This window comes from Scyliorhinus torazame, chromosome 5, assembly GCF_047496885.1.
Source record: "Scyliorhinus torazame isolate Kashiwa2021f chromosome 5, sScyTor2.1, whole genome shotgun sequence".
Taxonomy (NCBI): Eukaryota; Metazoa; Chordata; class Chondrichthyes; order Carcharhiniformes; family Scyliorhinidae; genus Scyliorhinus; species Scyliorhinus torazame.
This window is the reverse complement of record NC_092711.1, coordinates 130554754-130573075: the sequence shown is the minus strand read 5'-3', so window position 1 is coordinate 130573075 and position 18322 is coordinate 130554754. Positions and strand designations below refer to the sequence as shown.

The window sequence follows — 18322 nt, the reverse complement described above, 5'->3', positions numbered from 1 at the left end:
GAACATGATTAGCGCGCAACGTTCACACACATCTTCTACTTCTTCAAAGAATCGGCTCATCCTCGCCCTTGTGAGGTGTGCTCTGTATACCGCCTTCAGCTGTATCAGCCCCAACCTCGCGCACGAGGTCGAGGCGTTCACTCTCCGGAGCACTTCACACCAGAACCCCTCCTCTATATCCTCTCCCAACTTTTTTTCCCACTTTGTTTTGATCCCTTCCAGTAGTGTCCTCTCCTCTTCCAAAATAGCTCCGTAAACCGCCGACACTGCCCCCTTATCCAGTCCCCCCGATTCTAATTACTCCGCCATGGTTTTAAGTTCCCGCGGCCCCAAGCATTGAATTCCCTCCCTAAACCTCCTTTCAGACTCTTTAAAACTCGCCTCTTTGACCAACTTTTTGGTCACCTGCCCTAATATCTCCTTTTGTGCCAGGGTGTCTCACTTTGTTTTATAATGTTCCTGTGAAGTTGACTTGGATAACAAAGAACAAAGAGCAAAGAAAAGTACAGCACAGGAACAGGCCCTTCGGCCCTCCAAGCCTGCGCCGACCATGCTGCCCGCCTAAACTAAAACCTTCTACAATTCCGGGCTCCGTATCCCTCTCTTCCCATCCTATTCATATATTTGTCAATATGCCCCTTAAATGACATCCGGTGGCGGCCATGGAGGAGTAGGTCGCACATCTGATAGCTCCCGCCTGTGACGGACTTTTGGACCTTTTCCCCCCGTTTTTCCCCGGATTTTATGGGATAAATCGGTGAAGAGTGAGACAGTGAGGAGAAATCCCCCTCCAGAAGTGGCCGTGTGAGAAGACCTATAAGGAAGACGCGAGCAGAGCTGGTAACGCGGAAAAGCATGTCGGAGAGCAAGGGCCGCGGGGAGACGGCACAGTGGTTGACGGAGCAACTGGTGAAGTTTTTCAAGGATTGCTTCGCCAAGCTGAAGAAGGACACGCTGGACCCGATTAAGGCTTTGATTGATCAAGTTGTGCAGAATCAAGATACCCATGGAAGAGCGATCCAGGAGGTGGAGAAAAAGGTATCCGAGCACGAGGAATACATAACCGTGCTGGAGACCAAGGTGGAGATGATGAATGACCACCAGAAAAGAATACAGGAGGACCTGGAGAACAGGGACAGGAGGCAAAATCTTGGAATTGTCGGCCTCTCTGAAGGCAGTGAGGGATCGGATGCGAGGGCTTATGTGACGGACATGTTGGAGAAGTTGATGGGGGCTGAGGCGTTCCCTCGGCCCTTGGAAGTGGATAGAGCGCACAGAGCCCTCGCGAAGAAGCACTGAGCGAACGAGCCCCCGAGGGCGATGTTGTTACGCTTTCACCGATTCCTGGATAAGGAACACGTTCTGCGGTGGGCCAAGAAGGAACGGAGCAGCAAGTGGGAGAATTGTGAGCTGCGCATTTATCAGGACCTGGGTGCGGATTTGGCCAAGAGGCGAGCTGGGTTTAATCGGGCAAAAACGGCCCTCTTTAAGAAGGGGTGAAGTTCGGGATGTTGTACCCAGCCCGTCTGTGGGTCACACATGAGGAACGGGACTTCTACTTCGAAACACCAAAGTATGGACTTTTATTAAAGAAAAAAGGCTGGAGGCAAACTAAAAAACACTGAAGCCTTGGGGAGTACTGTGGTGGTGATTTGTTGTGCTGGGTTGTATAAGTAGTGTTATGTGTAATAAGGGGCTGTTTTGATGGCTAAAGTTAACTTTGTCTTGCAGGGAGCGGGTTGGTGGTGGTGGGGGGGTGGGGGTGGGGGGGGGGGTTGTCTTCAGGGCTGGTTCTGTTTTGGGGTGTTTCTTTTTCTAAAGTGGCTGTTTCTTCACTGTTTTTTCTGATGTTTGTTTACTGGGGACTGCGATGCTTTTAATATGTTTGTCCAAGTGGAGGGAGAGAACAATGGGGAGACAGACTGCTTGGTGCCATGGGCGGCACTATCAAGTCAGCAAGGGTCAGCTGACTCACGGAAACACAGTGGGGGGCGAGCAGGTGTTAAGCTGGAGCTTGACTTGGGGGGGTTGGGTTTCTAGTGCAGTTGTTAGGGAGAGGGGGAGCTGTTTTGCTGACAGGGAAAGGGGGGAGCTGTTTTGCTGACAGGGGAGGAACTGTTACTAGGGGACAAATGGGAGGTTGGGAACGGCGAATACCTGAGGGGGGCTCGAGGAGGCGGAGGGCGTGAGCTAGGGGCTGGCCTAAAAAGGGTGATGGCTAATCGGCGGGAAGCTCCCCGACCAGGCTGATTACATGGAACGTCAGAAGGTTGAATGGGCCGGTCAAGAAGGCTCGCGTGTTTGCGCATTTGAGGGGGCTGAAGGCGGACGTGGCAATGCTACAAGAAACATCCCTAAAGGTTATAGACCAGACAAGATTGAGAAAGGGGTGGGTTGACCACGTATTCCACTCCGGGCTGGACTCAAAGACCGGGGTGGGTAGCGATCTTGATCAATAAATGAGTGGCGTTCGATGCAGGGAGAGTCGTGTCAGAAAAGGGGGGTAGGTACATAATGGTGAGTGGGAAGCTGGAGGGGGTGCGAGTGGTACTCGTGAACGTATATGCTCCGAATTGGGATGATGTGGAATTTATGAGGCGGGTGTTAGGTAAGATCCCAGACTTAGAATCACATAACCTGATTATGGGAGGAGATTTTGACACAGTCATTGATCCGGAATTGGACCAGTCAAAATCCAAGACAGGGAGGAGGCCGGCCACGGCAAAGGAATTGAAGGGGTTTATGGAACAGATGGGGGGAGTAGGCCCATGGAGGTTTGCACGGCCAAGGGCGAAGGAGTTTTCTTTTTTCTCACATGTCCACAAGGTATACTCTCGCATCGACTTTCTTGTTCTGAGCAGGGCGCTAATGCCGAAGATGGTGGATACTGAGTACTCGGCAATTGCAGGGTCGGATCATGCCCCACATTGGGTGGATCTACGGGTTAGTGCGGAGAGAGGGCAACGCCCGCTGTGGAGACTGGCTGTGGGGTTGCTAGTGGACAAAGCGATTTGTGGGCGGGTTAACAAGTCCATCCAGAACTACCTGGAAACAAATGATATGGGGGAGGTCTCTGCATCGACGGTTTGGGAAGCTTTGAAGGCATTGGTCAGAGGGGAATTAATCTCGATACGGACCCACAGAGAAAAGGTGGAACGGGCTGAGAGGGATTGGTTAGTGGAGGGGATACTCCAGGTGGACAGTAGATACTCGGAGGCCCCGGACGCGGGGCTACTGAGGGAGCGGCGGAGGTTACAGGCAGAGTTTGGGCTGTTGACTACAGGAAAAGCGGTGGAACAGTTGAGGAAGGCAAGGGGGGCGATTTATGAGTACGGGGAAAAGGCAAGCAGAATGTTCGCGCACCAGCTCGGAAAAAGGGAGGTGGCCAGGGAGATAGGGAAAGTAAAGAGTAGAGGTGGGACTACGGTCCTGGATCCAGTGGGGGTGAATGAGATGTTTAAGGACTTTTATAGTAAATTATATGAGTCGGAGCCCCCGGCTGGGGTGGAGGGGATGAGGCAGTTTTTGGATCAGTTGAGGTTTCCGAGGGTAGATGAGGATCTGGTGGAAGGGCTGGGAGCCCCAATTGAGATTGAGGAAATAATCGAGGGGCTGGAGGACATGCAGTCGAGCAAGGCCCCGGGGCCTGACAGCTATCCGGTGGAATTCTATAAGAAGTTTTCAGAGATATTGAGCCCACTGTTGGTGAGGACATTTAACGAAGCAAGAGAGAAGGGAGTCCTCCCCCCCAACAATGTCGCAGGCCTCGATTTCATTGATCCTGAAACAGGAGAAGGACTCGGAGCAATGCGGGTCAAACAGGCCGATTTCTCTACTGAATGTGGAGCCAAACTGCTGGCTAAGATACTGGCCACATGGATAGAGGACTGTGTCCCGGGGTGATAGGGGAAGACCAGACAGGATTTGTAAAAGGCAGGCAACTCAAGGCCAATGTTCGAAGGCTTTTAAATGTAATTATGATGCCCACAGAAGGAGAGGAGGTGGAGGTGGTGGTAGCGATGGATGCGGAGAAGGCTTTTGATAGGGAATTACCTGTGGGAGGCACTGGGGAGGTTTGGGTTTGGTGAGGGCTTTATTGACTGGGTGTGGTTGCTCTATCAGGCACCAGTAGCGAGTGTGCGTATGAACCGGTTGAGGTCGGGGTATTTTAAACTACACTGAGGGACGAGGTAAGGGTGCCCCCTCTCACCGTTACTGCTTGCTCTGGCCATAGAACCATTGGCCATGGCATTAAGAGCCACTAGGAACTGGAAAGGGCTGGTTCGGGGGGATGGAACACCGAGTCTTGCTTTACGCAGATGACCTGCTCTTGAATATTTCAGACCAGTTGGAGGGGAGGGGGTAAGTAATGCAAATCTTGGGGGAATTTGGCAATTTTTCAGGGTATAAATTGAACATGGGGAAAAACGAGATGTTCGCGATCCAGGCAAGAGGACAGGGGAAGAGACTGGGAAAGCTATCGCTTAGAATGGTAGTAAAGAGCTTTCGGTATCTGGGAATCCAGGTGGCCCGGGAATGGCAGCACTGCACAAGTTACACCTATCCCGGCTGGTAGAACAAATGAAAGGGGACTTTAAGAGATGGGACATGCTCCCGCTATCACTGGCAGGGAGGGTACAGACCGTGAAAATGACGGTCCTCCCCAGATTTCTGTTTGTCTTTCAGTGCCTCCCCATCTTCAAGCTGGTAAATAAGGTTATTTTGGGCGTTGTGTGGGCGGGTAAAATCCCATGAGTGAAGAAAGTGTTGCTGGCGCACAGTCGGGGGGAGGGCGGATTGGCGCTGCCAAAGTTCTGCAATTACTACTGGGCGGCTAATATAGCCATGATTAGGAAGTGGGTAGTGGGAGAGGGGTCGGTATGGGAGCGGATGGAGGCGGCGTCATGTAAAGACACAAGTTTGGGAGCAGTGATAACGGCACCTCTTCCGTTCTCGCCGGCCCGATACTCCACAAGTCCGGTGGTGGTGGCAGCTCTGAGGATCTGGGGGCAGTGGAGGAGATACAAGAGAGTGGAGGGAGCATCGGTTTGGACCCCGATTTATAATAATCATCGGTTCGTACCGGGTAGGCTGGATGGTGGGTTCCGGAGATGGCAAAGGGCAGGAATTAGAAAGATGGGGGATCTATTTATAGACAGGAGCTTCCCCAGCTTGAAAACCTTGGAGGATAAATTTGAATTGCCAGCAGGGAATGGGTTTAGGTATTTGCAGGTGCGAGGCTTCTTGAGAAGGCAGGTTCCGGCCTTCCCGCTGCTGCCGCCATGGAGGATACAGGATAGAGTAGTCTTAGGTACCTGGGTGGGAGAAAGGTATCAGATATTTACCAGGAGCTTTCGAAGGTGGAGGAAACTCCAATGGAGGAGCTTAAGGGCAAGTGGGAAGACGCGCTAGGAGGAGGGATAGAGGTTGGTCTGAGGGCGAATGCCCTAGGCAGGGTTAATACATCCTCATCATGTGCTAGGCTTAGCCTAATACAATTCAAGGAAGTCCACTGGGCACACATGACAGTGGCGCGGATGAGCAAGCTTTTTGGGGTAGAGGGCAGGTGTGCAAGGTGCGCGGGAAGCCCAGCAAATCATGTCCACATGTTTTGGGCATTCCCGAAGCTTAGAAGACCTTAGCAGGGTTTCACTAAGGCAATGTCCACGGTACTCAAAACAGGGGTGGTGCTGAGTCCAGAGTTGGCAATCTTGTGGAGTGTCGGAAGAGCCGGAGGTACAGGGGGCGAAAGAGGCCGAGTTCTTGGCCTTTGCCTCCCTGGTAGCCCGGAGACGGATTTTATTAATGTGAGGGACTCGAAGCCCCCCCGAGTGTAGAGACCTGGGTTAGTGACATGGCTGGGTTTCTCAGTCTCGAGAACATAAAGTTCGCCTTAAGAGGGTCAATGATAGGGTTCAGCCGGAGGTGGCAGCCGTTCGTCGACTTTCTTGGGGAAAATTTAAATGTCAGCAGAAGCAGTATTCCATGGGGGGGGAAAAGAGGGTCGGATTGTTGTTTTATGGTTGGGATTGTGTGAAGATTGGGATGGGGTGGAAATGTTTATTATACCATGTTTATGTCATTGTTATTATTATAAAAACTTTCAAATAACTTAATAAAAATATTTTTTTTAAAGATGCCCCTTAAACGTCACTATCGTCCCTGCTTCCACCACCTCCTCCGGCAGCGAGTTCCAGGCACCCACTACCCTCTGTGTAAAATACTTACCTCGTACACCTCCTCTAAACCTTGCCCCTCGCACCTGAAACCTATGCCTCCTAGTAATTGACCCCTCTACCCTAGGAAAAAGTCTCTGACTATCTACTCTGTCCATGCCCCTCATAATTTTGTAGACCTCTATCAGGTCGCCCCTCAACATCCTTTGTTCCAGTGAGAACAAACCAAGTTTATTCAATCTCTCCTCATAGCTAATGCCCTCCATACCAGGCAACATCCTGGTAAATCCCTTCTGCACCCTCTCTAAAGCCTCCACATCCTTCCCGTAGATGGCGACCAGAATTGAACACTATACTCCAAGTGTGGCCCAATTAAGATTCTATACAGCTGCAACATGACTTGCCAATTTTTATACTCAATTCCCCGGCCAATGAAGGCCAGCATGCCTTCTTGACTACCTTCTCCACCAGTGTTGCCCCTTTCAGTGGCCTGTGGACCTGTACACCTAGATTTCTCCGACTGTCAATACTCGAGGGTTCTGCCATTCACTGTATATTCCCTACCTGCATTAGACCTTCCAAAATGCATTACCTCACATTCGGATTAAACTCCATCTGCCATCTCTCCGCCCAAGTCTCCAAACAATCTAAATCCTGCTGTATCCTCCGACAGTCCTCATCGCTATCCGCAATTCCACTAACCTTTGTGTCGTCTGCAAACTTACTAATCAGACCAGTTACATTTTCCTCCAAATCATTTATATATACTACAAAGAGCAAAGGTCCCAGCACTGATCCCTGCGGAACACCACTAGTCACAGCCTTCCATTGCTACTCTCTGCCTTCTATGACCTAGCCAGTTCTGTATCCACCTTGCCAGCTCACCCCTGTTCCCGTGTGACTTCACCTTTTGTACTAGTCTACCATGAGGGACCTTGTCAAAGGTGATTTATGGTGTGAAAGGTGTTATATAAATAGAAGTTGTTGTTGTTGACTGTAACCCTGACCTCCTGTTTTACAAAATCCCATTGGTTTCACAACAAACTCTCTCTCTGATGTTTTGCCCCCTGCGGGTTTGCAGCCTCTATAAAGACGGCGGCCGTTAACTCAGGCCTGTCACCGGGAGCAGGCCGCAGCTGCCCCGCCGCTCGATGCAAACCCGGGCCCGGAAACTTCTTATTGGGGTTTGGAGCCTCCACCGGATTTCAGTGAAACCTCCCGGCCGAGTGCAGCATCGGCACTGCGCATGCTCCAGCTCACAATGCCCGGGGAGTGATTGACGGCAGCTCTGGACCAGTAAGAAGAGAGGGGTAGGCCTGGAGGACCGAGCGGGACAGCTGCTGCCCCAGCCAATCGGAGTGAATGAGAGGCGGGGCTGAGCCCCGGTCACCCACGTGAGTTCGAGCATGCGCACTGCCGATGACAGGTCGGGATTCAGGCAGTAGGGTGCAATTCCTCAGCCGTCACAAACCGAGCGGTAAGTCATGAGGGAGGGATGGAGCTGGCGAGTGGGTTGGGAGGCTTCATAAACACGCTGTGTAGGCCTCAAGCCCCGAATACGGAGCTCGGATACAGCAGTTGAACCGGTGAACGCGGCTCAGATTTTCCCCCGAGACAGGCCCGGGTGGACTAAATGTGCGGGGCGCATGCGTAGAGATCGAGCCCCCGGCTTTGCCCCGCCTCCCATTCACTGATTGGTTGGAGGACCCGCCGCTTTGGTTCGGTCCTCCAGCTCCGTCCCCTCTTCCTATTGGTCCGAACCTGCCGTCAATCAGTTCCCGGGCATTGTGAGCTGGAGCAAACCCTTCACCATCATTGTCAGCTCCCTGGTTTGCAGCTGGGGGGCTTCTCCCTCCCGGGAACAGGCCCAGGTTAACTGGCATCATCCTGCTTCAGACACTGGAGGATGGTTCACATCAGAGGATGGGGGAGGGGGGTAATAAATAAGAGCTTCCACTTTGCACTCAAATCAATGAGGACTCTGATCTCTGGCAAGGAAGGAAACCCTGGCAGGTGGGCGGGGAGGATTCACAAACACCCGCTGGAGGCCCCAAACCCCCAATAAGACCCATTGGTTTTATTGTCAGTCTGCAGACAGGAGCTGGAGAACTGAACCCAGGCAGAGGAGAGGGAGGGAGAAAACTGGGAGTGGAGGAAAGAAATGGTGCAGATGGTGAGATGGGTTTGGATTTCAGCCCAGGGAGGAGGGAGAGTGTGTGGGACGGGGATTGACAGCTTTGGGGGAACAAGAGAGGGAAAAATGTTCCAGATAAATTAGAATTGTCTGTTCAGAATTTCTATCCTGGACTGACAGTGATGACTTTTGTAAACTCCTTTTACAGGGAGTTAGAATTGGAGAATTTACACACAAGAAACTCAATCCAACAGAAAGGTTTGTCTCTTAGCGATTTCTATCCTGCATTGACGGTAATGACTTTTGTAAAATGAGAGATTACAGCCATCAGGAAAGATTAAATTGAGGGGGGCCGTTTTTCTATTGAAAACAAGGAATTAAGCAGTGACCTGATACAAACCTTTAAAATTGCCAGTAGTTTGGAGGGGGGGGGGCGATGTGAGAGCCCAAAACCGGGACCATCAATAAACAACAAATCATAAATATAAGTTAGTTACGAATAAATCCAAGGGGGCAATACCAACAAATTTATTTACTCACAGGTTTAGAATGTGCAAGTCATTACCATGGAAATGAATTGAGGAAAGTGCTGAGATGTTTTCAAAAGGAAACAGGACAGGCACGTGAGAGAAAATGGAATCAAATTCAGCTGAAAGACTGAGATGAGATAGGTGGACAGTAGGAGATGTGTGTCGAGTATGGAAGCAGCATGAGGCAGGGGAGGTGGGGGCTTTACCCCCGACGATGTCCCGGGCACTGATCTTCTTGATCCTGAAGCGGGACAAGGATCCCCTGCAATGTGGGTCTTACAGACCGATTTCCTTGCTAAATGTAGATGCAAAGGTGCTGGCGAAGGTCTTAGCCTTGAGGATTGTGTGCCGCAGATCATCCATGAAGACCAGACGGGGTTTGTGAAGGGGAGACAGTTGAACGCGAATGTGTGGAGGCTTTTGAACGTTATCATGATGCCGGCGAGGGAGGGGGAGGCGGAGATAGTGGTGGCGATGGACGCTGAGAAAGCCTTCGATAGGGTAGAGTGGGGGTACCTGTGGGAAGTGCTGAAGAGGTTCGGGTTTGGGGAGGGGTTTGTCAGGTGGGTTAGGCTGTTGTATGTGGTCCCGATGGCGAGTGTGGCCACAAATAGGAGGAGGTCCGAGTGCTTTCAGTTGCACCGAGGGACGAGACAGGGGTGTCCCCTGTCCCCCCTGCTCTTCGCACTGGCGATTGAACCCCTGGCTATGGCACTGAGAGAGTCGAGGAACTGGAGGGGGTTGGTGCGGGGCGGGGAGGAGCATAGGGTGTCGCTTTATGCGGACGACCTGCTGCTGTATGTGGCGGACCCGGTGGGAGGAATGCCAGAGGAAATGAGGATCCTTAGGGAATTCTGGGACTTTTCGGGGTACAAGCTCAATACGGGGAAGAGCGAGCTGTTCATAGTTCAGCTAGGGGACCAGGAGAGGGGGATTGGCGAGCTCCCACTAAAAAGGGCGGAGAGGAGCTTCAGGTATTTGGGGGTCCAGGTGGCCAGGAGCTGGGGGGGCCTGCATAGGCTTAGCTTTACAAGGCTGGTGGAGCAAATGGAGGAGGAGTTCAAGAGGTGGGACGCGTTGCCGCTGTCCCTGGCGGGTAGGGTGCAGTCAATCAAAATGACGGTGCTCCCAAGGTTTTTGTTCCTGTTCCAGTGCCTCCCCGTGTTTATCCCGAAGGCTTTTTTCAGGCGGGTTAACAGGAGTATAATGGGGTTTGTGTGGGCGCGAGGGGCATCGTGGGTGAGAAGGGTGTTCCTGGAGCAGAGTAGAGATGGGGGGGGCTGGCGCTGCCCAACCTCTGTGGGTACTACTGGGCCGCCAATGCGACAATGGTGCGCAAGTGGGTGATGGAGGGGGAGGGGGCTGCATGGAAGAGGCTGGAGACGGCGTCCTGTGTGGATACGAGTCTGGGGGCCCTGGCAACGGCGCCGCTGCCGCTCCCTCCAAAGAGGTATACCACGAGCCCGGTGGTGGTGGCGGCCCTCAAAATTTGGGGGCAGTGGAGGCGGCATAGGGGGGACGTTAGGGCCTTGGCGTGGACCCCATTATGGGGGAACCACCGGTTCGCCCCAGGAAGAACAGGTGGAGGGTTTTCAGGGTGGCACAGAGCAGGGATACGAAAGTTGCGGGACCTGTTTGTGGACGGGAAGTTCGCGAGCTTGGGTGAGCTGGAGGAGAAGTATGGGCTCCCCCCGGGGAACACCTTCAGGTACTTACAGGTAAGGGCGTTTGCCAAACGGCAGGTGGTGGAATTCCCACGGCTACTGCCACACACAGTACAGGACAGGGTGCTCTCGGGGGGGTTGGTGGGAGTGGGGAAGATCTCAGAAACTTACCAGGTGATGCAGGAGGAGGAGGAGACCTCGGTGGTGGAGTTGAAAGGTAAGTAGGAGGAGGAGTTGGGAGAGGAGATCGAAGAGGGGACGTGGGCAGATGCCCTAGGGAGGGTGAACTCTTCCTCTTCGTGCGCGAGGCTCAGCCTCATACAGTTTAAGGTACTGCACAGGGCACACATGACCGGGACAAGGATGAGCAGGTTCTTTGGGGGTGAGGACAGGTGTGTTAGGTGCTCAGGGAGCCCAGCAAATCACACCCATATGTTCTGGGCATGCCCAGTGCTGGAGGAATTTTGGAAGGGCGTAGCGAGGACGGTGTCGAGGGTGGTAGGATCCAGGGTCAAACCGGGCTGGGGGCTCACAATATTTGGGGTGGCAGAGGAGCCGGGAGTGCAGGAGGCGAAAGAGGCTGGAATTCTGGCCTTTGCGTCCCTGGTAGCCCGGCGAAGGATTCTCCTCCAGTGGAAAGATGCGAGGCCCCCAAGCGTGGAATCCTGGATCAGCGATATGGCAGGGTTCATTAAATTGGAGAGGGTGAAATTCGCCTTGAGAGGGTCGGTACAAGGGTTCTTTAGGCGGTGACAATCGTTCTTAGACTTCCTGGCAGAACGATAGACATTGGTCAATGGCAGCAGCAGCTCGGGGGGTGGGGGGGGGGTTTACTTTATTTTTGTTTATGTTATTTACACTGGAAGGGTCTGAGGGGGTATATACACCTGTTGTCTTAAGTCGGGGTGTTAATGTTAATTTATTATTTAGGCACGGGGGGGGGGGGAGGGGTTTGGGGGGTTGCTTTTTTAGATTGTGTTTTGTACTTAACCCTGTTGGGTTCTTTTTTCTTTCTCATTTTGTTATTGATATTTTATGAAAACCTTTAATAAAAATTATTTTTTTAAAAAAAAAGAGTATGGAAGCAGCAGAATCTGTGACAGAATGGCCTGTTTGTGTCTTACATATTGAAAAATGAAATGAAAATCACTTATTGTCACAAGTAGGCTTCAAATGAAGTTACTGTGAAAAGCCCCTAGTCGCCACATTCCGGCGCCTGTTCGGGGAGGCTGATATGGGATTCACAATAATTCAATGTAATTTCCTTTTGCAGAATATTTGCAGGTGCAAACATTATGTCGAGATCGGACAGAGTCACTTGATTCATCAGGACTTCCAACGTGGAAGGAGAAATGTTTGTCTGTTTTGTCACTGTGATTGGAAAAGCACTGAGACACACATATCTAAGTAATTTTCCACAGTTAGCTGTAACTGAGCTTTATCCAATCACAGAGCATGAAATTAAATTGCCGCATTTACATCAGGGAGACACCGTACTCAGGCTTCAACTGATGATCCAAGTTGGAGAGACATAAGGACATTCGCACCAAAGGAATCAAGAAGCAGCAATTGGACATTCAGCCCTGTGAGCCTGTTCCACCATTTAATAACATCACGGCTGATCTGATAGTGACCTCAAATCTGCATCCCACCTACACCTGATAACCTGTCAATAACCATGGAGAAACCGTGGAAATGTGGGGACTGTGGGATGGGCTTCAATTGCCCATCTGAATTGGAAACTCATCGACGTATTCACACAGGGGAGAGGCCATTTACCTGCTCCGTGTGTGGGAAGGGATTCGCTCTGTCATCCAACCTCATTACACACCAGCATGTTCACACTGGTGAGAGGCCATTCACCTGTCTGGAATGTGGGAAGGGATTTAATGCTTTATCAAACCTCCGGACTCACTATCAAGTCCACTCTGATCAGAGACCATTTAAATGTGCTGAATGTGAGAAGAGCTTTAAAAGCAGAAATGATTTACTGTTCCACCAACGCACTCACACTGGGGAGAGGCCATTCACCTGCTCCGTGTGTGGAAAGGGATTCACTCAGTCATCGAATCTCCGGACACACCAACGTGTTCACACTGATAAGAGACCTTTTAAATGTGCTGACTGTGAGAAGAGCTTTAAAAGTAAAAAGTATTTACTGATACATCAACGCACCCACACTGGGGAGAGGCCGTTCACCTGCTCCGTGTGTGGGAAGGGATTCACTTGTTCATCTTACCTTCTGACTCACCAATTTGTTCACACTGATCAGAAACCTTTTAATTGTTCTGACTGTGAGAAAAAATTTAAAAGCAAAAGGGATCTTCTGAAACATCAACACATTCACACTGGGGAGAGGCCATTCACCTGCTCCGTGTGCGGGAAGGGATTCACTCGGTTAGCCCACCTTCTGAGTCACCATCGAGTTCACACTGGGGAGAGACCGTTCACCTGCCCTGCGTGTGGGCAGGAATTCATTGATTCATCGAACCTTCTGAAACACCAGCGAGTTCACACTGGGCAGAGACCATACACTTGCCCCGTGTGTGAGAAGAAATTCACCCAGTCATCCCACCTGACTACACATCAACTTGTTCACACTGATCAGAAACCTTTTAAATGTTCTGACTGTGAAAAGAGATTTACAAGTAAACAGAATCTGCTGAAACACCAGCGAGTTCACACTGAAACAGAATCATAGACACTGACTCACGCCGGGAATCAAACCTGGGACCCAGGAGCTGTGAAGCAACAGTGCTAACCATTATGCTACCCGTATGTCCACACATGGGAGCGGTACTGGGGAGTCCCTGGGGAGTGGTTGTTTAACTGCTCCGTATGTGGGAGGAGATTCACTCAGTCAAACCTGACTTTAGGGGCAGCACGGTAGCATTGTGGATAGCACAATTGCTTCACAGCTCCAGGGTCCCAGGTTCGATTCCGGCTTGGGTCACTGTCTGTGCGGAGTCTGCAAATCCTCCCCGTGTGTGCGTGGGTTTCCTCCGGGTGCTCCGGTTTCCTCCCACAGTCCAAAGATGTGCAGGGTAGGTGGATTGGCCATGATAAATTGCCCTTAGTGTTGGGTGGGGTTACTGGGTTTTGGGGATAGGGTGGAGGTGTGGACCTTGGGTAGGGTGCTCTTTCCAAGAGCCGGTGCAGACTCGATGGGCCGAATGGCCTCCTTCTGCACTGTAGATTCTATGAAAAACAACCTGCACAGACATCAGCAAGTTCACAGACAACAGCAGGGTTTGGATTCAGCTGTTGTTGCTGCTGTTTATCACATCCAGGTGGCACAGTAGCATGGTGTTATCCCAAATTATACTTTATCTGCTGAATATTTCCCACTGACTTACCCTATATATGATCTTTCTGAGGCTGTGTAACTGGGTGAAGCTCTTTTCACAGTCAGTTCACTGGAACACTCTCACTTGGGTGTGTGTGTCTCGGCCCTTTTACAGTCACAATAATATTTGAAATCTTTGCCCATAGGCAGAATTGACTTAACATTGCTCCTTCCACATTCAAAGATCTGTGATATTCAGGTTCTAATGAATCGAATAACTGTTACCCCTCAATGTGATGTTTGGTTTGAATTTCTCATCTGCAAATTTTCCTGTTTAATACCTTGTATAAAATTCAGAGCAGACAATTCCATTGTCAATGTTTTCTTCTAATTCTCCAAAGCTGTAAATTCTCATTTCACATGCTCCCCCTCTGTGGTAAGAGCCAAACCAAACAGTGGGCAGCACGATAGCAATGGGCGGTACAGTAGCATAGTAGTTAGCACTGTTGCTTCACAGCAACAGGTTCCCAGGCTCGATTCCCAGCTTGGGTCACTGTCTGTACGGAGTCTGCACATTCTCGCCGTGTCTGCGTGGGTTTCCTCCGGGCACTCCGGTTTCCTCCCACAAGTCCCGAAAGATGTGCTTGTTAAGTGGATTGGACATTCTGAATTCTCCCTCGGTGTACCCGGACAGGTGTTAGAATATGGTAACTAGGGGCTTTTTACAGTAACTTCATTTCAGTGTTAATGTAATCATACTTGTAACACGAATAAAGATTATTATTAATTAATTGTGCCATCTCCACCAATCCTTTCCTCGACTCCCAGTTTTCCCCCACCCTCTACTCTGGTTCTGTTCAGTTCTAACCTGTGTGCAGACTGAGAGTGAAGTTAACAACTCATTCATTTTCTCTCCCAGTCACTGAGACCCTGAAGCCCCACCCACTCCCTGTTCTCTCACCAGGATGGCCATGCACGAGCTCTGCTACTCCCTGAATCAAGATGGCCACCATTAGCCTGTGACTGTTCCTGGGAAAAAGCCCCTGACCAGAAAATTTGGGACCAGCAGCTTTTTATTCTGAGCTTGTGGCCATCAGCAGGTTTTATCTGGAGACTCAATTCTCTGCGTGCTACAACTCCCACCAGCTGGAAAAGCACGTCTAGCACTCTCATGATTCAGAACAAACCAGCACTGCTCGTGCTTCCGCTACTGTCCAGCATCGCACCTGCACACTGAGCTCCTGTAGAGTAAACAGGGCACATTTACTTTTGCAGGGAATGTTGGGGAAAAGCCCCAGCATTGAAAATTGTGAATCGTAAACACCATTGAGATGATTTTTTTTTAAATCACACAGAAACTCCAGTTCATTGACAAGGCCCAGGCCTGAACGTGATGAATAACAGCAGAATCCAAGCCCTGCATGTGAACTCACCAGTGCCTCAGCAGCTGGAGTTCATTCATTCCGCACAGAGGATATTTAAACAGCCTCTCTCCATTCAAAATTTATTGTGAATTAATTAATTTAATCTGTCAAAGGAGCTTTAAAGCTCAGAGAATTTAATGTACCTGATCCATTGTGGAAACCACTCGGGAAGGTACAGCGTCTGTTAGAAACAGAGTAAATTCCCCCTACAATTTCCAATCAAACATTCCAATGTAAATCTTAGATGCAGAACAAAGCTCCATCTAAATCGTTCTCTCAAAAAATCCCAGGGCAAGTGTAGAGCAGGCTGGATGCAAAGGAAAACTTCCAGTACATGCCCCATCAAACATCACCAGAGAGCAGGTACAGCACAGTTTTGATAAGAGTAAAACTCCCTCTGCACTGCCTCACCAATCACTGCCAGCCTATAATGAGCTGGGCTCAGGGAGGTTGTATACCAGGAACTGCAGTGATGTCATAAAGCATCAACATTCAATCCATCTGGTCCTCTCCTGGTCCCTTAAAAGCGGCAAACTGGGGCATTCTGTCTCCAAACACATCCCATCGTTTAAAAAAAAAAATTTAGACTACCCAATTCATTTTTTCCAATTAAGGGGCAATTTAGCGTGGCCAATCCACCTACCCTGCACATCTTTGGGTTGTGGGGGTGAAACACACGCAAACACGGGGAGAATGTGTAAACTCCACACGGACATTGACCCAGACCGGCATCGAACCTGGGACCTCAGCGCCGTGAGGCAGCCAAACACATCCCATCCTGTTCACACTGAGATTCCCAGGGTGGAGAACTGGGACATACAGGGCTGAATTCTCTGCCGTCAGGATTCTCCATTTTGCAGGCAGCCCCCCGGCGTAGGGCTGCCCCATAATGGGAAATCCCATTGACCCGGCGTCGAAACGGAGAATCCCGATGCCGTGCCGCATCAGAAATCAGGTACGGCGGGATGGAGAAACCCACTCCCTGTCTCCAAACACATCCCACCCTGTTCACACTGAGAATTCCAGGGTGGGGAACTGGGACATCCTGTCTCCAAACACATCCCACCCTGTTCACACTGACAATCCCATGGTGGAGAACTGGGACATGCTGTCTCAAAGTATTATCCTGACGTGAGTATAGGAGCAAGGATGTCTTGCTACAATTGTACAGGGCCTTAGTGAGCCACACCTGGAATATTGTGAGCAGTTTTGGTCTCCTTATCTGAGGAATGATGTTCTTGCTCTAGAGGGAGTGCAGCGAAGGTTTACCAGACTGATTCCTGGGATGGGGGGACTGATGTATGAGGAGAGACCGAACTAGGATTGTATTTGCCGGAATTGAGAAAAATGAGGGGGGAATCTCATAGAATCCTATAAAATTCTAACAGGACAAGACAGGGGAGATGCAGGAAGGATGTTTCCGATGGTCGGTGTGTTCAGAAATAGGGGTCGCAATCTGAGGATACGGGGTAGACCATTTATGACAGAGATGAGACATTTCTTCACTCAGCGAGTGATGGAGCTGTGGAATTCGTTACCACAGGAAGTAGTTAATGCCAAAACATTGTGGGCGGGATTCTCCATCAGCCAATGCTAAATCGGGAAAGGCGATTGGGCGAATTGGTTCTGACCGAAATTGTGGCCGGTGCTGAGTTCATGCCAAATCGCAATTCTCCAGTACCCTGACAGTGGCGCCAATGTATTCCACTCCGCATGTACAGTAAATGGCATCCATAATTGCCTGAGCCAGTATTCTCCGGGGCCTCCGCTGGGGGGGGGGGGGGGGGAGGGGGGGGGGGGCGGGGGAAGGTTCACTTGTGCTTTTAAAAATCGTGAAACAGGCACCGTGGCTGCTGAGGGAAAACGGGCCCGGAAGAGTACGGAAAGTGTCCAACATCACCGTGGTGTGCTGACAGTTGCGCCGCTGGTCAGGGGACTTCTGCCAGGGCTGCGGGAGTAGCGGGGTGGATGGGCATGGAGCAACATTGCAGCAGCCTGCAAGGCAGCCACGTGGCTGTGCATACCGCTGACTGCCCACTGTCCCCCAGGCTACCACCCGGGATACCCTCTTTCCCCAGCCCACCCATCAACAGGATGACTGTGCTCCAGCACAACCAGTGCCATCTTGTTTGCTGGGATGAGTGTGTGTGTGGAGTGGAGTGCTAGTACACAGCTGCAGCTTGTCAGCCTCTCGAGTGCCAATCCCAATCCTGGCGATACCGACACCGCTTTTCATTGGAATCGATCATGTCCCACGTGGCCCCAGTGCGGTTAATGGTTGGTGTATTGATCCAGGTGCAGCGCCAGTTTTGCTGTCATAGAAGTTCACTGAACCTGCTCCGGTGTCAACTCTTGGTCTCAGGAGCAGAGAATCCGGCCCTGTGTGTTTTCAAGAAGCAGTTCAATATAGCATTTAGGGTGAAGGGGATGAAAGCAGGATTAGGCTATTGAATTGGATAATGAGCCATCATCATAATGAATGGCAGAGCAGGCTCAAAGGGCCGAATGGCCTCCTCCTGCTCCTATTTTCTATGTAAAACACATTCCCCCCCCCCCCCCCCCACTGTTCATGCTGAGAATCCCGGATGATTTCTCACACATATTAATTCCTGTGGAGAAATTGATCTACCTGTGTGCTAGAAGATATTGGGAGTTTCCTGGTTAGTAACACAGAATACATGGTAGAGTTTGATTCAATAATTCTACACATTTCACTTACCCCAGATGCATTATTAACAAAGGGTTGAGTGAGGGGCGTGTCCCCAATATGACAGCGCAGCTGGATTATGGAATTACAAAGTAAAGACATAATTATCCTGCAACTCACAACTACCAATTGGCTGGGATTTTGCAGTGTGAAGAAGTCCCACATACTTGTAAGGTGGGGAGACTCTTTCTTGGAAGGAAGAAATACTCAAGAGTCTTTTCTCGACTGCGTGGAGTTGCAAAAAGTTACGTTTATTCGAAATTGCTGTGTGCACACAGGAGAGACAAATTCTGCTGCTACCCTTAGCTCGCAAAAGTCAGCTCTGATCATATTCAAAGTTACATGCATATATATTTAAAGTTCTTTCAGAGTTACAAGTAGGCATTGACATCATCAATTCA

At 50.5% G+C, this 18322-nt stretch overlaps 1 protein-coding gene across 6 annotated transcripts in view; it reads left to right on the top strand.

The window, feature by feature from the left end:
- LOC140419754 (uncharacterized) overlaps positions 1-18322 on the top strand; it is a 64012-nt gene that overhangs the window by 31961 nt on the left and 13729 nt on the right. The window contains exons 1-3 of one of the 6 annotated variants that reach the window (XM_072503734.1): positions 7595-7653; positions 8519-8568; positions 11778-14581. In XM_072503734.1, the coding sequence (XP_072359835.1) occupies positions 12183-13205 (1023 nt within the window). In that variant the 5' untranslated portion in view covers positions 7595-7653; positions 8519-8568; positions 11778-12182 and the 3' untranslated portion in view covers positions 13206-14581. Of the gene's footprint in view, positions 1-7567; positions 7654-8518; positions 8569-11777; positions 14582-18322 lie in introns of those variants that run through there. The other 5 variants (XM_072503733.1, XR_011946010.1, XM_072503735.1 and 2 more) reach the window with 5 other exon arrangements.